The sequence below is a fragment of the Miniopterus schreibersii genome (genome assembly GCF_964146895.1).
Source record: "Miniopterus schreibersii genome assembly, chromosome: 8".
NCBI classification, from domain to species: Eukaryota; Metazoa; Chordata; class Mammalia; order Chiroptera; family Miniopteridae; genus Miniopterus; species Miniopterus schreibersii.
This window is the reverse complement of record NC_138109.1, coordinates 27,167,288-27,191,924: the sequence shown is the minus strand read 5'-3', so window position 1 is coordinate 27,191,924 and position 24,637 is coordinate 27,167,288. Positions and strand designations below refer to the sequence as shown.

Sequence of the window (24,637 nt, the reverse complement as noted above, 5' to 3'; positions counted from 1 at the left end):
ACATATGGCCCCCAGGGTGGGAGTAACCAGCTATCAAGGACCTACTGAGTCCAAGGCAGGGAGAGGGGAGAGTTGAGACCTGAAAGGAGCCAGCCTGATGGAAACTGGGCATTGCCTACTTGTTTTCCAAACCCTTAGCCATCACTGGCTATTCCATCTGGACAGACCACATACATTCCCCTAGAATCCTGGGCCTCAGGATCCTTGTGTTCAGCACATCTGGAGCCATCAAGTTGGGCATGGGGCTTTGAAGGGCCTCCAGTGGACTCCAACCAGGGTGATTTGGGTGCTGGAGGCAGGAGCTACCAACTGGACCCGATTCTGTAGAATGCACTGTGGGCATCCCAGAGATTGGTGTATCTAAGGCAGGGGATTTGGGAAGATGGAGGGTAGACCTGGCATGTGAGGATTTGTAAGTAAAAGGAATCTGGAGTTATGGAGATACTCTGGGGTCTTGAATTTTAGAATCTTATTTTCACAAAACAAGCTCTGTGGTGGGGAAGTACTCATCTGCAGCCTTGAACACTGGCCTGACCAAGCACCAAGTGAGATCTTGATCACTCACAGGCAGTGGGCAGCTGTGGGGATGACTTAACAAAGCACCATCTCCAGTGCTAGCTGCCCAGCCTCAGCTGCCGGACTTGAGGGTCCATCTTGGATAATAGGGGTTTCTACTGTTTCCATTTGAGGACCCAGGCAGTAGCTATACTGGGCTAGGTTGGAGAATAGAAAAAAGCCGCAGGGGTGCTGTGATGGTGGTTCCATTTTTGGTTCCTGGCCTGCTTGAAGGGACTACAAAGGGACAGAGGCTTGGGGCTTGTTTTCACCCAAGCTTACAGCTGCTCCTGCCCTAGATTGGGGGCTAGAGCTTGCATCCCCTCTGTACCCCCAAGCTCTGACCTCTCCTGTGATTAATGAGCTGACGATTCCACATCAATAAGGAATTAACCTGGAGCCCCCACCCATCAATAGTCAGAAGTCTAGGTCCCTAGCCCCACCCCCACACGATGTAGTGCTCCAGGGTCCCTGAGCAGACCAACCCTACACTGCTTTATGCGCCCATAGCCAAGTCCTTTTCCCCCACATTTGCTGCCAGGAATTAACCCCTTAACTGCCTCTGTCCACACCCATCATCATCTGTCCCTCCCTACACACATACACACAGGCAGCAGCTGTTTATATTGGTTTAATCCATGTCAAATGTAGTTTACAAAGGGAAAGGACAAGTACCTTTGTATAGAATATACAGACACAGCATCACACCATGGGGCCCACGGGAGGGGCAGGGAGACAACACTTTTCCCTGGGAACAGCAGCTCTAATCCCAGCAGTGGTTCTTGGCAGAAGGCTGAGCAGCCAGGAGCACCCTCATCCATCCCCAATCTCAGCCCCTGCTGTAGCTCAGTTCCCATTTCTGTGCCCCCCCCGCCCCCAACTCCTTATAAAGAGCCCCAGGAGCTAAGACTAAGGAGAGGATCATGTCCCTTGGGGCATGTGCCCCATGTCGGGGAGAAGAAATATACACCACTGAACACCGAGCACATGGGAGAGGGAAGGGACACCATGGGAGAGGGAGAGGCAGGCACCCCAAGAGGTGGATGGGCCGAGCCCCCAGCCAGCTCTGAGGAGGCACTGCTTCCAGGTGTTCTTAAAAAAAGAAGAAAATCATACAACCGAAGGGGAGAGGAGGGGTGAGGGTGAGAAGTTATCCCATTTATACACAACATTGTAAACATACACATCTATATTACATGTGCTTCAGTCTGGTGTTTGCATGTCTGTCAGTCTGTTTGGGGGCTGGATCTCAGGAGCTTTGCCCTGCTACCCACCCCACCTACACCTCCCTGCCCCACCCTGGGAACAGAACCTGGAACAGGTATGGTCCCCAATCCTGGTGGGAGCCTGGCAAGGCCTGGGCCTAAGCATCCACTCTGGCTCCAGAGGCCTGTGTGTGTGTATGTGCGTGTGTGTGTGTGCATGTATGTACATAGGGAACCTGTGTGCAAGTATGTACAAGGGGTAGGGTCACATCACAGAGGCAGTCAGGCAGGCTGCCTGAAGCAAGGCCTGCCTAGGGTGGCTAGCTCACAAGTAGATTCTCCGCAGGTCTCCGGGTGCTGTGATGGTGTTGCACTGAGGGCAGAGCTTCTTGGCACCCTGCAGGGAGAACAGGGAGGGCTCTGGTTATGCACACAGTGCTGCATGCTTGCTCATGTGAGCACCTGGGCCTGTACCAGTCACGTGCTGGGACCTTGGTCCTGTCAGCCTAGGCTGGGGATGCATGGGCAGCCTCTGTGAGCAGGCAAGCACGCTCCTGTGTTGGGGGGATGCCAGGATCAAACCGCCTGGCCAGCCCCGCAGCAGGAGCCCCAGTAATGAGAACAAGGCTGGGTCCAGCTGTGGCTGCCGAGGCCCTAACGAGATTACACGCGGCCTTTGATCAGGACACAGAGCCCACGTCCGGGCCTTTTATTGCTGTCTCCGGGCGACATTTTAATGGCTGCTCCCGAGCGAAGAACAGGGGCAGGAGCAGAGGGAGCTTAGTAATGGGAGGGGGAGGGGCTGAGGCCCTGGTCCTGCTTACCCACACCCAGTCTCCTTCTGACCCAGGATCTGAATAATATGTGTGACACAGTGGGCCTTCTGGGGGGTGGGGGTAGAGGGAAGGGAACAGGCAATGAACCCATAGAGGGGGAAGGTGACAATGTGGTGAGCTTGGGGGGAGGTGGGGATCCTGGCTTCTGGCTGTGTTCTATGTTCCTGCTCCCCTTTGTCCCTCCTCATCCCTCTCCCAAAGCAGGCTCAAGCATAAGCAAGGACATCTGGGCAGTACCCAAAACAGCCACCCTTCCCCAACCCCCATGCCACCTCACCAGGGTCCGCAGCCAGCACTCCTCACAGTGCACATGCCAACACTGGATGGACGTTAGGGGCATCGAGTATGAGTCCTAGGGAGGAGGTGGGCAGAGAAGGGGTCACACTGAGGCTAGCCCATCCTCTAAAGAGGTCAGATCACAGTGCAGAGACCCTCTCCAACCCCTAGGGGGCACTGAAGCCTGACCAAGGGCACCCGTAGGTTCCCTTCCTCTCACCATGCAGATGAGGCATTTGTAGCGGTCCCCACGGGATAGCTGCCGTTCAAGTTCCCTGACCCGAGCCTTCAGGGCCTCAAATGTGGTCACAGCTGAATCTTCAGTTATTCTGTAAAGAGGACAGCATAGTTGGGCAGGCAGCAGGCTGGCATCCCTAATCTGAACCTCCAGCCCACACCTGCCTTGAATTCCAGAACCACAAATACAAATATCTTCCAGGTGCCTCTGCCCCCTCCCTACCTGCCCATATCCTGTATCTGCAAACTCCACATGCAGACCTGAACTCCTCACCCTCCTAGTTCCTCTACCTCCATCCTGGTGGATTTCTAAACTAGATACCTGGGAACCATTCTCAAACCATTCCTTCCTGAAACCATCCGTTACCCCTGACATCCACTTGATCTTAGTCAAAAGGCTGAGAAGCGATCCCTCTGACATCCAAAATCGGTCATCTAGTTCCTGATAACTCTAGAATCTCTTCACTTCTTCCCACCTCTGCCATCACTCATCCAGGTTCTCACGATCTCTTCTATGGATTACTCGCTAATCTGAGTGGCATGGCTTCTTTGCCCCCAGCCCTCTCATTCCACTCTATTCTCCCAGCACCTAGAATTTTACAAATTTGACCATTTCTACTTCCAACAGTTCAATGTCGCCCTCAGAGTAAAGCTCTACCAAACTCCTCACAAGCTTACAAGGGCCTCCTTGGTCCATCTCCAGCCAGCCACATTTCTCAATACCCTGCCACATACTTTAAGCTCTATCCACACCAAAATACTAAGTTTCACCCCCTACACTACTGTTTTTATTCCCTTGGCCTCTGCGCACTTTCTGCTTCCTCTGGATAATAGCCATCTTTTAATTTACTAGTTCCATCCCATGGTTTAGGCCTAGTTCCCACCTCTTCCCAGAAGCCTTTTCCAACTCTCCAGCCAGCACCACCATTGGTTGCTGCCTCCACCCTCTGTACTGGGCTCCACCATAGCAATATAACTACAAATGTCTTTGTCTCTGCTAGACTCAGTTCCCTGAGGGCAGGCTACTCATTCCAACAATACTGACTATGGACATTAGCTCCACACTAGGCACGTGAGTATGAACAAACATCTGCTGAATAAAGAGCCAGTCCAAACCCCAGAGAGAGTGAGAGATAAGGGGACTGGATGAGTCCCACATAATCTAGGTCCCGGGGGTACAGGCCTGGCCTGCCTCAAGGGCTCCTTGTTGTGTCTTCTGAGGCACATCGAATGCCCTAGTAATCCTTACCTGTTGTCCAAGCCCTGCACAAGAAGGTCCCTACAACCTCTTGAAGACTCTTTGGGTTGCAATACTGAACAGGGAATAGCTAGGGCTATCTCGAGGAGTGATCCCCCCCCTCCTAAAATAAGTGAACAGAACCTAGAGGAGCTCACAGAGGGAGAAGAATGCTTCCTAGAGGAATAGAAAAGATGGTACTGGAGAGGGGCCTCGGGGAATAATAATGATAATACAAATAGAAGCTAAAATTTATTAAGCACTTACTAAATGCCAGGGATTGTACTGAGGGATTGAAAATGATCTTATTTACACCATACAAAACCCCATGAGGAGATTATAATATTCCCATTTTATACAGGAAGAAACCAAAGCAGAACAGAAACATTAAGTAGTCTGCCCAAGGTTCACAGAGTGGGGGAGATGGGATTTAAACCCTGGCAGACTGCTTCTGCGATCAACCAGTAACTGTGTGACTGACCACTATTCTACACTGACTAGACCCAGTGGGAGACAGGTCTCCAGGCCAAGGGAACACAGTTGAACAAAGGCCAACAGGCCCAAGAGCCCCATCTGGCCGGAAGGCTTACCTGTAGGTAAGCAGAAGGTGCTAAAGTGGGAAAGGAGACTGTATCCGGGAAGACCTCAGATGCCACAATTGGAAGAAAGTGAAGTTTGTCTTACAAGCAATGGGAAGTTGTGGAGGATGTTGGAAGAGGGCTGTGACAGGTAAAAACTGAGCTTTAAAAGATATGTTCCACGGGGAGGCAAAGAGTGGTCTGAGGTGGAATCACAAGAGTGGTATGTTATGGGCAAGGACAATTTCCTAAGGATGGTGTGTTCTGCAGGTGTGGGGTAGACAATTGGCTCAGAAAGCTTGAAAGCTTACAGGTGGTCTGTCCTTGCTGAGCATGTCCAATGGTAATGTGGGGTGCAGGCAAGATGGTGGGTAACATTCCACAGACAGCAACAAAGTCTGATCTCTGACCTTTCTCTGTTAGGGTAGTACTAGCAACAATGTGACTTCCTGATGTCTGTATCCCTCTATCAGGGATGCTCTAGATCCATCATTCCATGGTCTATGAGTCTCTCTGCTCTGCCTCTCTCCAGGGAAGCTGAGAAAGGCTCTGGCTTATTCACTGACAACATCCATTCAACTTTCCAGCTCTGGAAGCCTTCGCCACTTCTCTCCACACAAGCACCTGCACAACTGGCTCCTCCCAATGCCATATGTACCATCCTCATCTGGACTGTTATTAATTCCTGATAAGGAGACAAGGATGGGTAGCTATGCTCCCTGCCTCTCTAAGGACCAGACTGGGAATTTGCCTGGTCCTCTGTGGTTATTTAAGAGATGGGGAAACTTAAGGCATGGAGCTAGGGGCAGCTTACCACAGAGTAGAAAACTCTCAACCCCCAAACCAGAGAATGAGCTAGAACTGGAAAGGCAAAAAGGATGGGGCCAGGAGAGAACAAAACCATTTCCCACTCCATCTCCAAAAGCTGCAAGGCCACATCTAACTCCAGAGTCCACCCTATCCTGGATTTGCTCAGTATATACCAGGCCTCTAGTCTTTGCCTCCAGCCTGCCCCATGTTGGCTGTGAGCTATTTCTGAGCCCCTCCAGGGCATAGGGTGGAGAATATCCTAGAAGCCATGGCATCCTGCTTTCCTCCTTCCCTGGGTTATGAAGCAGATCTAGGGTGGGAAACCATTTGTATACAAGGAAGAGAAAAGTCATGGGGACTAAAGGGTCACAACCTAGGCAGACCCAGATCCAATGACTGAGCCAGTCCCCAACCCATTCCAGAGCCCTGCCTACTGGTGCCTGTGCTCACACAGGTGGGACAGAAATGCTGACTTCCCCCAGTTTTGGGTGGGTAGTACCTTCATGGATGGCCACTGGCTCTGGCCCCCACCTCCCCCTCGGGCGCCATCCCTGATTAATGATCTTGTCTTTCTGATTTATGAGCAGCCCCTTCAGACGAGGGTGGGCGCCCCTTATGGCCCCGCCCGCCCCGCTCAGCTGGAGTAGGAGAGAATTATTAAATAAACATCCATACGTCATTCCTCCCCCCTCCCCGAGCTGGTTGCACCGAACCCGTGCGGCCTGCTCCGGTGCTGACACAGAGCAGCTGCAGTGATTCATGGGCAGCCGGGCCCTGCGCCGCGGCCCATACATCATGCCAGCAGCACTCGCGGCCCCGGCCGAGATAAACTGATCAACCACAACGGGCTGGAATGAATTTATGACAACACAAAATGGAGGGAAACAAATGGGAGGTGACCCTGGGCCACCGACCCGGCCCTGCACCGTCCTGCAATCCACTCTCCTGGCAGGAGGCAAGATGGAACACTGGTCCTAGAATGAAGAGGCTGCCTTTTAACCCTAGGCAACCTAGCCCCAGTGGAAGAAGGGGATGGGTGTGGGGAGTTAAGCAGTGGCCAAAGGCAGCAGCTCCAGACACCCTGAACTGCAGAGTGCCCTCTCCTGGCCTTGCTTGGGTTTCTGAAAAGGCAGTAAGGTGCCCAGCTGATTTCAAGTCCTTTTGGCTCCTGGGGATCCAGGCCAGGACTGCCCAGCCCTGGGTTAAGTGCTAAGGGATCCCCTTTTTCCCTGCCAGAGAACCCAGGCCAAAAATTCCAACCAGAAGTGATGAGACCCAATGCTCCTGCCTAAAACCCACTGCGAGCGCCACCCGGGACAAGAAAAATGAAACCAATTTAGCTCCCGATTAAGAAACAGAAACTGGAGATGAATCAAGTGTGCCGGCTGGGCTGGGTGGCCATACATCACATTCTCCGGGTGGAGGCCGCTGTAGCGGGCGCACAGGCAGGCAGCAGGCAGACTGCTCCTCCCTTCACCAAGGCTCCCAGGGCCGTGGCCCAATGATGAATTCAGAGTCATGCTTAGCACCAGCTGGGCCCGTCAGCTGTGCCCAGGGCTGCAGGACTAAGGGAGGGCGAAGACTCCTGGTGGCCCCTCTCTTCCCACTGAACTGCTATCCCAGGGGCCCACCTCCTGGCCACTCACTTCTCAATGTCGCTATTCTTGCAGGTCTTCTGCATGGCCTCTTGCTTGCTGCTCTCCCCGTTGCTGGTAGATGGCATCTCTGTTGGGATAGAGAGACAACTCATATTTTGGCCAGACTGGGCAGCACAGGTGAGGGGTTGGGCCTGAGTCCCACCACTACCCAAAGGATGTCTGCTTTCCCCTTACTACTCCTAACCTGAGTTAAGACTTACCATCACTGGCCCATTTAGAGAACTCAGGTGTGATGCGTGTGCTGGGAGGGCCGCCACTAGAGGGAAGGAAGGAGAAAGAAAAAAGTGACTCCCAGGACCACTCTTCTGATAGCCCAGGGTCAGAGGCCACAAAACTGCTCCTCCCTCCCTCCCCCTGCCTGAAGGTAGGCAAAGACAGCCCTGAGGGTGGGTATCAGGTTGACCCCTGCCTCAAGGCTTCCCATCCCTCTCCTCTATCCCACCCCCAAGCCTGTGCCCACACTTGCTTTAGGACTGCACCCCGGAGTGCCTCTCTCTCCTTGGCTTCACCAGGCTCCTCGCCTGTGCAGGGGATGACGTCAGCTTCTGTGTATCTGGCATGGTGGTCAAGGATAACGGATCCTAGTTTGCAGTAGGCCTTGAGGGTTGAATCCTGGCCAAAACTGAGACACTGACCCTGGGGGTGGGGTGGGTGAGTACCAGAGGCGTTAGCTACTTTTCTTTCCCCTTCGTCTATCCCACAAGCCCCACCTTGTCCCATAGTGCCTCAAGGATACTGTGGCTTCCCATACTCCAGAGTGTCATCCCCATCCACATCCAAGTCAGCATCACTGTCCGGATTCTCTTTGCCGCTGCACATGACGAAGCCAGAGCCTGTGGGAAGCAGGATGTGAGGATTGGGGGACCAACAAGACTAAGCCAAGGGTGCCTCTTCTGTTGCCTCTAGGTAGGGGTTAACTTTTGGGCCAGATAAGGCCCAGACAGAAACTTGGGCCTGGAATATAGTCAGATACTTAGGTGCTCTTGACTCTGATATTTTAATCACTTTCACTCTGCATAACTCATCCTTCTCAGCCACTGCTTGCTGCTCCAAGTGGTTTCATAAACTCGCTTATTCAAATACTGTGTCAGGTCTTCAGGAGATGCCTGGCCTCCTGTCCACCTGCCTTCCAGGTCTAGGAAGAGCAGGAAGGGAACAGAAATCCAGGTCTTAAAAGGTTGCCCCATTCAGAACCTTGGCATTTCCTGTGTCCCATGGTCCATACAAACAAGTCCATCAGAAGGGAGAGTAGACTGGCTAACGCCAGTCAGAGCCACACAGCGGGACCCCCAATCGATGTCCTGATTTTGGCTGCCAGGTCCTTGCCAGCAAAAACACCAGGCAGCTGTTCAAATATTTGGTGTCTGAAGCGACTGACATTAATTATTCATGTCCACCTCACTCAGCTCAGATTCCTGGACAAGTGCAGTTATAAAGGGATTAGGAGGGGACAGATGAGAGGATAGGCATGCACACCTGCTTCTCAAAGCAGTCCATGAAGGCAACCAGGCTGGGAAGAGGCAGGGACAGGCAGGCGGCTGACTACATCAAGGTGCAACAGGCCCAGCCACAGGCAGACTCTTGGCCAATGGGGAGGGAGAGCTGCTGAAGCTACACTAGGCCCACACGCTTATCATATGTTCTGACTCCCAGGACCACTCTTCCTGATAGCCCAGGGTCAGAGGTCAGCTGCTCCTCCCTCCACACCCCTGCCTTCTCCCAGTGGTCTCCGACTACTCATTAGCCACAAAGCAGCCCTTCTAGGACAGAAAGAGATGAAAGTGATGGAATCTATTACGAATGGAATCAGGAAGGAAATCCATAAAGAGGTGAGGAAGAAGCTCAGAATTCTGCCTGACGATCTCAAAAATTTCTTCTTGTCCTTTCCACTCTCAGGTTCTTATACTCTCATCGTGGCAAGTCTTGTAATGGGTCCTCAAGCCTCTTGTCTGTTCCTTCATCTTGCTTACCATATAGTTCTGACCCTTCTTTTCCTTGCTCCAAAACCAACTATGGCTCCCCAGTGTACACAATCCAGTCTGGCTCCTCAGCCACATCATTAGGGTCTTTTTTCCTCACTTCACTCCACACCTCACTTACTGCACCTTAAATATAACACTGTATGTCCTGCTCTTAAGACTTTAGTCATGCTATTCACTCCATCTGGAATGTTCTCCATCTTTCAGACCTATTTCAAAAGCATTTTCTTCCCAAACTGTCAAGTCCTTCTTCCTCCTTCTGTCTCCAGTCTCTGGCCTGACAAAGATTCCACCCATCCCAAAGGTAAGCAGGATCAGGGAAGGAGAAAGGCAAGGCACTGCCTAGGCTCCACCCCTCCCTGACAGTCCTCATTTGACCTCCATACTCGAGGCACCAACAACAAACTCAAGGCAGCAGGCAGGTCAGCAGTAGGGCCATTAAGCTGAGAAAACACCGAGTTACAGCTCTGTCTCCTATTCACGGCCAGGTGTCCTGACAAGCAATTCCTGCCTTGTAGGTGAGTGGCACCTCTATAAACCCTCTGACAGTTTGGGAGACAAACTCCGCCATCAATCAGAATGTAGCTATCAGGTTCACTTACGGTGTGTACCCCCCGAGCCCTGCCAACCCCCCTTCCTCCAAGTACACACAGCTCAGCAGTCAGCCTCACATTCTCAGTTCAGCCTGGCCCTACCCAGCCCTGCCTATGGGTGGACAAAAAGGAAATCAAAGAACTCATGGCAAAGCTGAGAAAATAGGGCAGCCCAAAGCCCCAGCTTCTCAACATTAAAGCAGCCTGTGGCCTGAAGTCCTTTCCTCTTGTTTTATTGCCTGTCAGGCCTGGAGCAGGACTTGTATGTTCCAATGGAACATAGTTATTGTAGTTTCCCAATCTTACATGTTTTCTTTTGCCCCCATGCCTTCATATGTCGTGTTATTTCTGCCTAGAACCTTGTCCCTCTTGGTCTACAAAACAAATGCCTGCTCATCCTGCCAAGTCTGGCTGGCTTGACCATGCCTTCTACTATTAACTCACAGTGCCTACACACAGTAGTTGCTCTATAAATACTTCCTGAATGAACTCCCACCTCAACATTCTTTCAACCTTTACTGAACTCATTCTCTGCCTGGCTTCGCACTGAGGACACAGAGTTTCAAGATCTGATCCCTACCCTCAAGGTGCTGAGTATGGATGAGACTTCCCTACATATTTCTATAGGTGCTCCTTCCTGTGCAACTCCAAAGTCACATTTGTTACCATGTATTGTCATTGTCCCCCACCAGATTGAAATCCCAAGTATAACTCACTACTATGATTTCAGCATCATCCAGCAGAGCTGACAGGCCCACAACAGGTACCATACAACACACCTGAGCAGTAATGGCTAAGTGCTGCTCTAATAGGTCCTGGGAGCCCTGCGTTAGAAGGAAGGCCAAGGTCTGATCAGCTTGTGGCCTGGAGAAACCTTGCAGGACACAATCTTCCCTATCACCCCCAGCCAAACTTCTCCTCTGCCCAGTCAGGCAGGATAGAGGGCACGGCACATCTTGTTTTCCAAGGAAAAGGGCTGTCTCTGGTCTGAGCAGTTTACTCTGACCCTGACACCATCCCTCAGTGGAGACAGATGTTGGGAACCTCTCCCTACCCCCACAGATGTTCAGAACAGGCTGCCGCCACCAATTTCACTCCTGTGCTGCCCCAGCCTGCTCGAACCTCCTTCCCAGCACATTAAACTTTATTTTCTTAATGAAATGTCACTTGCTGACTTCTGGCAGAATCATAATAAAAAGAAACGGCCATAAAGCCGTTTTATGCAGACAGCGCCCTGCCAGCCTGCCCACCCCCCAGCTTTGAGAGGAAGGCTCCACAGTCATTTTACATTCTCAGCTGCTGGAACATCCCAAGCTAGTACTCAGAGGCAAGATGGCACAGAGAACTCCTTTCCAAGCCTCTGGCTCCTGTTCCATGTAGCTTCGGGGGATAATAGGCAAGCTGCCACTCCTGCTGCTTCTGCTATCCAGGGAAGGGATGTCTCCAGGACGTCCAGGATGACCCAGAGTACCCTTTAGTCACAAAGGAGGTCTCGTTAAGGTTTGGTCCCACCTTAAAGTGGACACAGGGGTGGGCTGCTTCCAAGAGGCAAACTAAGCCTGGTGATCAATGATGCTCAGCACAGTGGGTCTTGGTTCTGGGAGGGCGGGCAATGTGAAAAATACCCTCCCACCAAGTGAACTCTTAGCAAGAGAGAAGGAGAGGGTTAAGTGCAGAATGATAGGCAAGTCTAAATTTTATAAAAATGACCCCTCTCCCATAAACTCATTTCTTCCCGGGTCATTGAGAAGGGGAAAAGAAAAGAAAAAAAAAAATCAGTGTTAATTTAATCAATTGATCAAATAATCTATTGAGAAACTGGAGATGCCCGTTTACTGGGGGCTGTAATGTCTTGGAACCTGAAACCCACAAAAATGGAGCCATTGATTTCCTCACCTACTGCTCCCAACAAAACTGGAGCCTGGGAGAAAGGAAAGTCTTGGGTCCCTCCAGAGGTCTGTGCTCTCCAAAGTGTGTGTGTGTGTGTGTGTTGGGGGTGGGTGGGGGGGAGAGGCGGGCAGGGGCAGCAGCTTCCGGAGAGTTTTACACTGGAATTAGTTACAGATGCAGTTACGGTGTCTTGTGTAAACGCCATCGATTGGGGAGCTGACAGTCTGGGGAGCTGCGATGCGGGACAATCAATCGGCCTGCAGTGTCACCTGCCACCTCGCTGAACAGTTGACAATGCAATTATCCAGTGTGGAGGCAGGGAGTTGGCGTGTGTCAAACGCACTTAGCCACTTTCCGGGCCTCCTCGATAACGCGTTTCACTGCCTCACGTCAGGAGAGACGCGTAGAGACAGACGCCGTTTAAAACCATTGATACCTGCTCCTGCTGCCTGCACTCCCTCTGTCCCAGCTTAACAATTGTGTTCCCAAAGGCGATTAAATCCCGTCATTCATCACAGAGGACAGAAGGTGCCCTGCTCCTGGCCACCTCTGCAACCCCTCCCACCAGGCAACAGTTGTAACTAAAGGTGGTAAGGAGTTAGAAGGCAGCAGCCCTAACCCTCTCCATTCCAAGACTGCCTCCAGCAGTTGGCTATTCCAACACCTGTTACTGACTGGACCAAGCAGCAGGGCTGTGCTGGGGGACATTTTTAGCACCCAGGGCTCCCATTCTTTAGAAACCAACATGTCAAAGGAGACAACAGCTAGGACAAGGCCTATTTCTCTATGCCCTTGGACTCATAATACCTCTCACCCCTTTGACTCATAACCTGGCTCTGAAATTTTATCAAGCAATAACTAGTTAAAAAAATCTGTACCTAAGCTGCCTTGCCTGTCTGCTCTATGGTACTTCATTCAGGCTACTTGGAACCAGCCTAAAGCTAAGACGGTCGAGAAAGATGCAGTTCCTCGGCCAGGATCTGGACAGGGCAAAGGCCCCGCACAGCTGGTTCTCTTAGTACCCTTTTTCCACCTGTTTGATTCAAAGGGGCTCAATGCTGGATTCTAGCAATGCATTGCCCTTCAGGGTTCAAAGATACAGCTGCAGCACCTTCCATTTCCTATGCAGCCTCCTGGGAAATTCCTCCACCTTGCCATTCATGTGCCCCCAATTATTGTCATCTTATCTGAAACCAACCATTCCGATGTCCTCTCTCCAGCCTGTCCATTTCAGTTACGATGAGCTACTGGTTCCTCAAAACTGAACTTTCCCTGGCAACCTATACAGGGGAGGGGTCAAAGCTCACCACCTTAAGCCTCTTCTCCAGAACCCAGGAGTTAGAGACAGGAAATGGGTAAAGGTGTGGCTCGCTCATCATATATCTCATTGACTACAGGTAGGAGTAGGTTTGCCCCAAGGGCTGTATGATTAGGTTTCCCTGTGGCCTGCTGCTCTAGCCAAGAAACCCCTTGCTCTGCCCAGTGCTGGCTTGGTGCCCAAAAGAATGTCTTTTTCTCCTCTAACTGCTGAGTTCTTTTAGGGGAACGTTGGTGAAGCACTAGGCTGTGTGCCACCCTGTATGCAATTATAACTCTGGGTGGGAAGAAACAGCAGCAGGAGGTTAGCAAACCCAAGAAGACAATCAGCAGCCCAGGACTTCTAAGACTGGAATGCCGGAGTGTTTCCTAGACACTGAAAGTTTCTTCCAACTTGCTCTCTTGACATCTTTACCTATTTTCCTTAGTCTCTTAAAGATCTATTTCCGGCTGGACGTATCTCGGTGCTTTCCTGCTCTGTCTGGTTCTTCATTTTGTCCTAAAATACCAATTCCCAGCACTCCCGGATCTGAGCTACCTGGGCCTCACCCTCAGTAACCACAGGTCCTATCTCCAAGGCCTGCTCCCCTCAGCCAAGTGTCTCCACCAAAACTCCTGCTTGCCCACTGGCTCCTTAGCTGATTACATTCCAGGTAACCTTGTTCCATCAGACCAGCCCCCAGTGGGCCTGGTGGGAAGCTTTACTGAGGATGACGAAGGGGCCCTGGTCTGGGAGGAGGGGTAGGGGATGATCAGATACAGGAACTTATCTGCAATTCTTCAATTCTTTCATATCTAACAAGGACAGCAATCTCTGTTCTGTCAGCAGGCACAGCACAGCTTAAATGGGCCTCACTGCTCGCCTGCTCATCCTGCTTTTGCTCCCTCTCTCTGAAGTCGGCTGGGCAGCTTCTTCAGCTGGCGTTATCACTCCCTCTAACCGGTCTTGGCAGGCAATCTAATTCCTCCTGAAAAGGTCACCGCCATTTTAACTGCCTTTCAATCACATTAAGCACGCGCTGCCCGGCTTGCTGCCCGGCCCGCCCGGCAGGCGATCAATGCGGTGCACTGACACCAGCCCGCCTGGCGGGGCCACACCCAACCCCCCAAGAGTTGGGGCCTATTGGTCCTGGTCAGGGAGGGTAGACTGACAGATGGTCAGCTTCTGTAGACAGGGTTTGGGGGCAGAGGCAGTCAGGATGAGCCAGGGCTTCCTTTGATAGCCCTCACCCCCCCCACTGAGGAGCCTCAGCCTCCTCTGCTCCACTGTGCCCAGCTCTCTGCCTTGTGGCCCCTGCTGATCTCACTGTAAAACAGCCTTTCAAGTCTGCCTGTCTTTTGACTGCACTAAGCTGTTTAAGAGACGGCAGCATCTTCTATCAGGAAAGCTGGAGCAATTCTCTGCAGATAAAGGCACCTCCGGCCCCTGTTCCCTCTTCAAGTCTCACTCTCATTCTCGCTCTCCAAATCGCTCAAAGAAAAGCCCCCTTTGAACTCCCCTCAGGAATTCTTGAAAGGAGCAACCTCACAGTGTAAACACTCAGGGAAAACTGACACCCGCCCAGGGCCTAAGAGCCCCTCAGACCCGCTCTGTAAGTGCATCCCAGCACAGGGGAACTACTTTGTCAAATCATCAGGCCCTATGCAGCTTTATCCCCTTAAGCCCTGTCTGGTGCCCAGAAGCCATCAGGTCCAGTTCTGTGCCAAGAAACCTAAGAAGTTGCCACAGCAATGGAAGATGTGAATATTTGTAGCAGCCAACAGAATGAACTCAGAGCAGCATCGTGGAACTGACCCTGCACGGGCCGCCACCTGTGTACAGTTCACAGGATCTTGTGCTTTGCTGCTCATCCTCTAGGGCAGGACCGGAGTGAAATGTCAAATGAACATTCCCTAGATCAATGCTTAGGCTTGGGAACCAGTTTGGTCTGATCAACCTTCCTGATTTATACTTTGGCTTGTCTCCAAACACTTGAGTAATGTGAGAGAAGCCCACAGGCATAATGTCTCACCTGGGCTTGGAGCCCCTTCGTGTAGCCAGTCTGTACTGGACAGCACCATGAAGCCCAGACCTCAGCCCCAGCCCCAGTAGCAGGGCCCCAAAGAGGCAGGACCCTCTCTCTTCCCAGCTGCTATAAGATTCCCCAGGGACCAGGCACAGTATTCCCAAGGGTGATGCCCAGAGAACTGGAGGCAGATGGGAAACAGACTGGCTCCCTTAATGACCACAAGCTGTAGTGCCAGCTGTGCTTGAGTACAGAAAGAGAGAGGAGCTAGAGGCCAGGAGGCAGATAGCTCCCTCTTCCCCTGCCCAAGGCAGGAGAGTGTGACAAAAGGACACTGACCCTGGGCACCAGTCTGACCTGGTGCGAGTGGGGAACTTCCACTGGGCCACACCATATTCCTCCAAGGAGCTGGGAGGGCAATGGAACTGGTCAGGGCCCTGCAGACCTCTCTGCAGCAACTGGGGAGAGCCCAAGGGAAGCAGGGAGCAGCTGGGCCCAGGCCCCTCTTGCTTCAGGGCAGAGGGACCCATGGAGAAGGGATGGGAACAGAGCTAAAATTAGATTCACCAATGAAGCTCATGGGAGGTCAAATTTTGCCATAACTCACTCTCTCCTCTGTAACTGACGTGGGGCTGGAGTGGAGGAGGAGGAGGAGGAGGAAAATCCAATGTGTTCGCTGGAAGCCCTCAGGGCCCCCAGTGCTGGAGGTGTACATCAGGTTGCTGGATTCTCATTTATCAGCCTTAAGAGGGATGGAGTGATAAATGCATAACCGTCCCTTTAATATTTTATGCAGGTGCTAACGCGGCTTGGCTGTCACCTTCAATGTATCACCCGAGGCCGAGAGCCCCCCTCGTCACTCCTAGCTTGCAGCCTCACAATTCCATTTCCCCACCCAAATACTTCCATTTTAATATGCACATCACAGGCAGGCAGCACAGTCACAAAGGCGCCCTGCCAGCAGCAGTTCCCATGTGGTGGAATGGATGACCGGCCACCAGCCCCGGCCTCTTGGCTCCCAACAGATGGATACCCCATATAGGCTTGGACACCAGAGTGCCACTGACTAGGTGTCAGCTGCCTGTACCTCGAAAACCACCTTCCAGAAGAGTGGTGGCCCGTATCCGTTTCTGCCCGCACCACTCATACTCCTCAAAGCGGTTGCTGTTCTCATGCTCGATGTCCACGGCATCATCCTCAGCCATGCAGGAGCCTTCCCTCTGTGAAGAGCAGAGCAGGATCATGCGGGTCCCAGGCCATTCCTATCCACCCCCCCACCTCCCACCCCCTACAAGCCTGCAAGGAAGGCATAACCCTGGCACCCAGCTGTGGTATGTCAACCTCAGCTCTAGGTTCCTGTGAAGTAAACCAATCTAGAGGTCAAAGACCTGGGCCTCTTCCCGATCATTTTCCACTGGCACCCCAGGGGAGGAGTGGGAGAGAGAAAGCAAAGGAAGAGAGCGAAGAATAGAGTGGAAGAAGCTGCTGAGACCACATGGAGACCCCAACAGCCCATAGACCTGGGGGCAGTCAGCAGCTAGTGTCAGGGGAAGGGTGGAAGGGTGGGGTGGGGTAGGTGGTGATGGCCCCTCTACCTTAGAAAGGCAATGCTCCACATGCCTACTCATCTCCTGCTCCGATCCTGCCAGGGGCCGGTTGCACAGGGGACATACCTGCCCTTCATCTTGCTTCCTCCGTTTCATTTTCCCAATCCGAGCTGCATGGAGAAACCGAAAACAAAGCACAGAACAGGCACATGGTTACTGTAGCGCCCAAGGTCCCAGTGGAGCTGATATATCCTGACCTCCTGCCAGCCATTAGCCCCTTTGTTCAGTGCCTGATCTGGCCCTCATTATTCAGCACCTTCTTCTCCCTTGGGGACTGGGACTTGCCAAGAGCACCTGGGGAGGAGAATGGAGTTTGGCCAGTGAACTGTCTACTGACCTTGGTTGGCTCAAGCTCAATTCATACCTCCCTACCTGCAGAGTTCAAGAAGTCCAATGAGCAAAAACACTCTATGTTGCTAGGTATTTCCCCAGAAGACCAAGATCATGGGCTTTTCTGGTGTCAAGATATACAACTTTAGAGAACATCTGGCTAGAACTCAAGGTCCTTCTGAGGGCCTAATGTAGCCTGTTTTTAACTCATCAGATTAAACCCACTTTGTTCCTGGGCCAAGAGTCCTTAAGTGTCTTACCTAGAATCATCCCAGGAAGTTATTTCTCTTACGTTCGTTGGTCCCATTTTACGGAAGAAGAGAACGAGGCATAGTCATAAAGATACAGAGAATCTGAGTCAGAAGGCCCATAGGACCTTGAGAAGGCAGCCCTTACTGTGCCTATCCAAACCTGTTCCATCATTTCTAATCAGTGCAGAGGGGCTGGCAAGCCCCTGAGGCAGAGGGCTGCCTGCCATGTTGTCCCGCAGGGGGCTCAATTCCAAAGTGCACACTGCAAGCCCACAGCACTGCTAATTAATGCTGAGATATGCAATCATTTCTAATTAGCTCACTAATCCCTCTCTGCAGCCCTCCTGTCACAGAAGCAGGAAGGGGTCAAAACCAGGGACTTTCCCCTCTAGCCCCTCCCTGGATGCCACCGTAGAAGCAGAGGTAACCACTCTGAGATCAGATGGATTGGGGTGAGGGGAAGGAGGAGGTAGTCAAGGAGGGAAAGGTTCCCCACCGAAAGGCCAGGAAGAACTTTCTCATGGACACTGATCCTGGGGGGAAGCTCATGAATGCAGTTTATGGAGGGGGGCACAGTTGAGAAGTGACACAGGTGAGAATTAACATGTTACAATTTAAAACTTTAGCTGTGTTAGGTTCAGAGCCAAATACCTTATACAAGGTAGATCATTTAATTCTATATCCTGAAGGTAGGGTGCATTAATGAAGGTAGTGTTTTTGCTCATTTTAACAGATCAAGAAATTCAAGACCCAGAGATCAAGGAACTCTTAAAGTAGTGAAAAAGGGGCAAAGGAATGATAAGAAACCATAGCCTAGAATGCTCTCCTGTCCTAAGAGTCCCCTTGACTGATCAGCATCAATAAAGATTGATCCTGTGAGTGTGCTAGGACAGTAAGAATATATGCTTGGGGCCCAGCTCCTGCTTGTTGAAGGTCTGAGGCAGGGAGTTATTCCAACTCCAAAACACAGTAGTCCTAGAAAGACCAAAATCAATAGGAAAGTCACTATCACATCAGGACTGAGCATGGAGTTCAGAAACCTTGGTCTGTAGCCTGGCCCATCTCTTCAATTTCCTGTGCTTTTGCTATAGATGTGATCATGTTGTGGTGCCCCACTTGATTTTGTGGCCAAAGATCTAGATTTCTTTGCCTTGACTGCCCTAACCCTTGGAATCTCAGGGTAAAGCCACCTTGACACTCTGGAGCAGCAATTTTCAACCAGTGTGCTGCAAGAATTTTTAAAACATGTAATACCTTACTATTTAGTCAGGGGTACTGACCTCTTTTCTCCTAGGTTGTTAAATAAAAAAATAACCACAGTCAACACAACAATGGCCGTCAGTGTGAATGAATCAAAATTAAACCTATTTTTTTGTCAGCTTGGCAAAAAAATATGTTTTTTTGTGCCACAGAATTTTAGTAATTAGTTTATGTGTGCCATGAGATGAAAAAGGTTGAAAATCGCTGCTGTAGATCCAGGGCTGGGCTGGAAAAGGGATGCTAGATATCAGAGAGGCATGGAGTAAGGGACTCAGAGTGCTAGAAGCCTGAATGAAGCAGTGTGAGAATATAAAGGTCCTTCACCTAGAGCCCTGGGAATGCCTAGAGCCCAAGAGAGTGTTTCTCTAGTAAGAATGGGACTATGATAAACACTGTTTGATGACTGAATAAAGAAATGAATCTCACAGAATTGCCAAAGAGGGCACGATACTGGATACTTTCCTTGCCCAGGCCACCCAGACTAGAAGATTCCTTGTAGTCCCAGGAAAGCACCTTGATGTTAAGATTAAACATCACCTGGAAATTCTCAGGTAAACAAGGTAGGTTTGGTTATTTCTTGCCAAAATAACCAAAGTGTGGTAGGGAAAGTTTTGCTCCCTACTCAGAAGTGATCTCTGAGCAGGTAAAGTCAAAGGATTTGCCACGGAGGAAGCATGGCATGGTTGGAGAAGCCCAGGCTTTGGATTTAAACAAACTTCAGTTTAAATCATGGCTCAGTTACATCCCAGCTGAGTCATTTTAAACAAATCAGTGTCACCTCTGCCAGCCTCAGTTTCCTTATCTACAAAACGTGTGTTAACACTTTCCTCTTAGAGGTGTTACAATGATGCTTAACATGGTGCCAGCCCATAATGAATGCTTCTCCTTTCCCAGAATGAGGCTCAGCCTGGCAGCAGAAACTAAGTGGCAGGAGTTGGGGATCATTTACCAGCCGGCCCAGAGACCCTAAGCCCCTTACAGTAAACCCCCAGACATACCACACCCTAGTCAGTACAAAAAGCCAGGATCATTCAATTGTGTTCAGCAAACAGGAATGCTCCAGAGGTTTGAATCCAAAAGGGGGGGGGGGGCTGCCAGGTAGTGCATACAGGGTGCGCTTTCAGAGAAGGCCTCTAAGAACTGTCGAGCCCACGCTGATCACCTTTGTGAAATGTGGGCCGACTGATAACTCAAAGAGCCCTGGGATGAGTTAGTTCCTGTTGCCGTGGGAACTCCAGATCTCACTGCATTGTCAAGTCTCAGCAGAGAGGCTGTATTCACACTACTGGGCACTGATTAAAAACTGGAAGAAAAACATTCTCAGCGCCCTGCCGGCTTGTACAGTGAGGTCCCAGCAGTTTGCAAATTCAAAGCTGAGCTCCCGAGTGGAATTGTGTAGCTTGTTCCTCATTCTCTGGCACTTATTGTCCCCCAGGGTTCTTCAAGGCCTTTAGAGAGGCTTGGGCAAAAGTTGGGATCCATAACCTCCATTAGACAGACGGGGAAACTGAGGGCGGCCACCCTGGTTGGCACATACTCAGGCACTGTGCTTGCTACGAAGCCAATGGGCCCTAATGTGCAAAAGACTCAGGCAAAGTCAGGAGCTGCAGGCAGCGAGGGAGGGAGGAGGCCGGGGGTGGGGCGGAGGGAGGGGCCGGGCAAGACTCACCATTCAGTCGGGTCTGCCGGTTGGCTCGCACTCGCAGAAAGGTCTGGGGGAAGATCCCCGGCAGATGCAAAAAGAAAGAAAAGAGCGTAAGCTGCGGCCTGGAGTCCTGGCCCTCGCCCAGCACCGACCCCGGTCCAGGCCTGTCCCGCCCCAAACAACCCGTAAACAAACCTACTTCCTCCCTCCCGCCGGCCCCCCTGCTCCGCCGGCCGCTCCGGGCCCTCGGCATAGCCGCCGGGGACTGCTCTAACGGGGCCCCGCGGCCGCCGGCGGTGCCGTCCCAGCCCCGGCTTCCGGCGCTCCGGGCCCCGCGGCCGCCCGGCCGGCGAGGGCGGCGATGCGAGCGGATTCCCCCCGGCTGCCCGGCGGCGGCGGCACTTCAGCTCCCAGCGGCGGCGGTGGCCATGTTGGCCCTGGTCACGTGACCGCCTCCGTCGCGCGCTGAGGGTGAAAGTTCAAGATGGGGGAGCGGCCGGACCGGGACCAGGAAACAGCTGCTCGCGCTCCCGGAGCAACCAGCTGGGCCCGCCCTGGGGTCCCTCCCACCGCTGCAAAGCCTACGCGCCTAGCGGCGGCGGCGGCGTCCCCGCGTCCCGCTCACGCCCCCCCAGCGCCGGGCTCCGCGGTGCCGCCCGCAGTGCGGCGGGCCTGGGGCAGCCGGGCTGCTCTCTGCCGGGGAGGCGTCGGAACTCCGATCGCCCTGGGGCGGTCCCGCCGCGGTCCCAGCTGCTCCACCCCACCCCTGCCGGTCCGCAGCCCGCAATGAGAGGGTTCCCAGCGTCTCTGCTGTCTGCCCGACGCCACCTGGGCGCCCACAGGCGCCGCACGCCCACGGGGTGGCCGTGGGACTCGGCGTCCCTCCGGCAGGCGCCTCACTCCCGGGCTGCGGCTCCTGAGGGGGTGCCCCGTCCGCGGGTGTGCTCGCACCCGGAGCGTGAGCATGTGTGAGCCCCCCTCCCTCTTCACGCTCGGTCCTCCTCCGGGCCTCAGAGTCCACCTTTACAGTTCTCTTAAAAACGAAGAAACGTACGTCCCCCTCTGTGTATCTCCTACTCAGTCCTCCGGGCCTACCGGAGGATCTCTTTTCCTCTCCTTAAGAGTACTTGATCCCTGCTTTCATTATAGCCCATGCACAGTTGTTTTCCGTATGCTGACCGTTCCGGGCTGGGGCCACGTGGGAGTCACAAGGGCAGTAGGCAGGTCATCCCCGAGTCTGCCTTCAGGGGTATGCCTATCTTGGATGTTACTGCTGTAGTTCATAATCTTAGGAACTTTCTAAGTTTGTAGCTGTCTCCCATCTGGCCTGGTCTCCAGTCTCCATCCCTGTAACCCTCCTCCACCCTACACACAGTGTTATCTTTGTATTGTTCAAAATTGACCCTGTCTCCCCCACTTTAAAGCCTTCAGTGGTTCTCTACTGATAGGATCTGCAGGGCGGCATACAGGCCTTTTCTGCCTCTACTTCCACAGACTCTTCCTCTAGCACTCCTGCTCTCTGCCTTTGTCCTCCTGACACTCAGCCTCGCAGAGCTACCTAAAGTTCTTGGAGCACCCCGTGCTCGGGCTAGATTATGCATACCCGGGGCTTGGTTAACTGTTGTTCATCCTGCAGGGCTCTGGGAAGACTTCACGTTCTCTCAAGGTTGGGTTAGTTGCCTCCTCTGAGTTTTCATAATCCCTTGGCTTCCCTCTGATCTTATATATTTTGATTGTTTACATATCTGTCTCTTCTTCTTGGGAGGTCATCTCTACTAGTCACCCAGAACAGGGTTTAGCATGCAGAAGATAACAGTGGGAAGGGGAGGAGGAAATATAAGAGGGAAGCCCCTGAGCCTAGTGCAGGGCTGAGTAACAATCTAGAATTCAGGACTAGACAGACTCAAGTTCAAATCCTGACTCTGTTACTCTTAAGAATATATGTGTTCTTAGAAAAGTGACTTCCTTTCTCTAGGCCTGTTTCCTTAGCAATAAATTGGAGGGCAATGAATCCTAGCTTGTACAGTTGCTATGAGGGTAAAGTGAAGTAATGGTTAAGTAATGGTTATTCAGCAGAGGCTAAGTAAACGGGAATCCAAACAAGAAACCAACACCCCCTGATTTTGAGGCTGAGTTTGATGATTTAAAAAAAAATCTAACATAATTGAACAACTGCTACACGCCAGGCATTGTGTAAAGATCAGGGAATGGGATACCCAGCTAGTTCCGAGGATACTTTGCAGCTTCACCTCCTACCAATTTTCCTTGTGTTTTACATTCTAACAAAACTGAACTGATAGCAGGTCCCCAGATACATCGTACTGGGTTACACTGCTATGCCCTTTGCACATAGCGTTGCCTTGATCTGGAGTCCCATTTATTCCTTGTTCACCAAAGTGAACTCCTACTTGTTCTCTGAAACCCTGTTCAGTCATTATCTCCTCTGAAGCTTGCTCTGATTTTCTCCTCTGTCCATTGTGCAATCCTAGAAACTTATTTAAACCCATGTCATAGCACTTACAACACTGGGCTATAATTATCTATTTGCAAATGTAACCCCTTGAAGGCAAGGACACTGGGCTGAGCATGAGTGAGTACAGATAAATGTTTGAGTAAAGGAAGGGAGTAAAGAAGGATAAGACAAGGTCCTTGCCTTGGAAGGACTCCAAGTCTAGTGGAAGAATCAGGCTCGTTGTGATAGATTAAATGTGGCCACAATTCTTTGTACTTGCTCCTATCAAGAACTACATCTCTTCATCCCTTGATCATGGGTTAGCTTTGTGACGCTTTGCCAAGTGATGTGTGAATTCAAGAGTCTGGGCCTCAAGACACCTTGTAGCTTTTTCCTTTGCCCTCTTGGTGTGACACTACCCTGAGAATGCCAAGTAAGGAAGCTGATCTAACCTACTGAAGAAAGAGAGACCATTTGGGAAGGGAACCAAGATCCCCCAATCTTCCAGATATGTGCTGAGGCCATTTAGGACTTTCCAGCCCAGCCAGTCCTCCAGCTGAATGAGCTGCATGAGTAAGGAAAGGCCTAGTCAACCAACAGAATTATGACGTATAATAAATTGTATTTAAGCCACTAAGTTTTGGGATGGTTTGTTACACACCAGTAGATAACCAAAACATACCTAAAGGGGTGATCACAACAAGATTTGATAAGGGTAATAACAGGGACACATCGGGGTCATGAGAAAGGTTTCCTGGAGGGGATGGGATTTGGGCAGGTTGTTAAAGGATAAATAAAAATTGGATGGGGTGGTAAAATAGTCCTGTTAGAAGAAACAGCATGTGTATAACACAGCAGCAAGAAAGGAATGGCATAGCCAGGGACTAGTTAGCATTAATTCAGCAAGCATAGCCCATAGGGCAGTATTAGGAATGAAAGCTGGGAATACGGGTTGAATCCAAATCACAGAAGGCCTTGGTGCCATGCCGTAGCATGCCATCCATGCCTATGCCTGGTGGCTGCTCTTTTACGAGTTCATTAGATGGCGAGGCTGAATGCGGTGACTGAAGTCGAGAGGATGGGTCCCTGAAGGCAGGATTCTGTCTATACCTTTGGGGGAAACTCTCTGGAACAGAGCCCTGTCTCCATATCAGACCAGAATTCCTCCATCTCAAAGCAGGGTTGTCCGGGTGAGGGTAATGTCTCCCAGGCACTGGACTGGGTGCCTTTCTCAAACCCAGGTTCATGAGAGCAGGGATCCCTCCTCGGGGTTGGCACTTTGAGCTGTGCAGTTTGAGTCCCATACAAAGGCATCAGCATCCAGTGGAGGAGATGCCAGTGGAAGCTGGTGTCCAGTCCACCCTTGCCACTCCACTCTCCAAGCTCTGCGCCCTGATGCCAGGCTGTGTCAGCTGGAAGAAAAGGGTGTTCAGAGAGAACACCTCTAATTCCAACAAAGGTTTTACGTGTTCCAGTGGTGACACTGGTTCTCTACCCCAGATTATGGGTGCCCGCTGCCTTGTCTTTCTGCATCAGATCAGGGCTCTGAGTTAGGGCTGTTTATCTCTTTTCACACTGGGGCTGCTGGAGAAGGCCTGTTGCCATTTAGATAAATGTTCCTTGGACCAGGGCCCTGTCTTTTCTCAGAAGGAGAAGCTTCTGGGGGAAGTTCTTTCTCCTTCCTATCACAAAGGTCAAAACAGAGCTAGGATATTACCCTTAGGCCCCACTCCTTCTCTGATGGTTTAGGATTGTGTGATTATTTCCTTCGTTTCCCCAAGGCACTCACAGGCCCCCCCAGGGGGGCGGTATCAAGGTTTGGCAGCATTATTTGCTCAGGAGATCATGGTTTTGAAGTGTGAAGTCTTCAGGTGATTGGTGCTATGTCTCTGGATTCCTCATGAAACCAAACCCT

The 24,637-nt window shown here is 51.6% G+C and overlaps 1 protein-coding gene across 5 annotated transcripts in view; it reads right to left on the bottom strand.

Annotated features, from left to right (window-relative positions):
• Positions 1–1,173: 1,173 nt before the first annotated feature.
• The window catches only part of RNF220 (ring finger protein 220), a 211,548-nt gene continuing 188,084 nt past the window's right edge, over positions 1,174–24,637 (bottom strand). The window contains exons 1-11 of one of the 5 annotated variants that reach the window (XM_081145247.1): positions 20,470–20,722; positions 20,295–20,337; positions 16,851–16,894; positions 16,265–16,397; positions 8,129–8,225; positions 7,859–7,945; positions 7,593–7,648; positions 7,381–7,459; positions 3,093–3,201; positions 2,874–2,948; positions 1,174–2,157 (exon numbers count right to left, since the gene is read on the bottom strand). In XM_081145247.1, coding sequence (XP_081001373.1) covers positions 2,086–2,157; positions 2,874–2,948; positions 3,093–3,201; positions 7,381–7,459; positions 7,593–7,648; positions 7,859–7,945; positions 8,129–8,225; positions 16,265–16,397; positions 16,851–16,894; positions 20,295–20,337; positions 20,470–20,523 — 849 coding nt within the window. In that variant the 5' untranslated portion in view covers positions 20,524–20,722 and the 3' untranslated portion in view covers positions 1,174–2,085. Of the gene's footprint in view, positions 2,158–2,873; positions 2,949–3,092; positions 3,202–7,380; positions 7,460–7,592; positions 7,649–7,858; positions 7,946–8,128; positions 8,226–16,264; positions 16,398–16,772; positions 16,895–20,294; positions 20,338–20,465; positions 20,723–24,637 lie in introns of those variants that run through there. The other 4 variants (XM_081145246.1, XM_081145248.1, XM_081145245.1 and 1 more) reach the window with 4 other exon arrangements.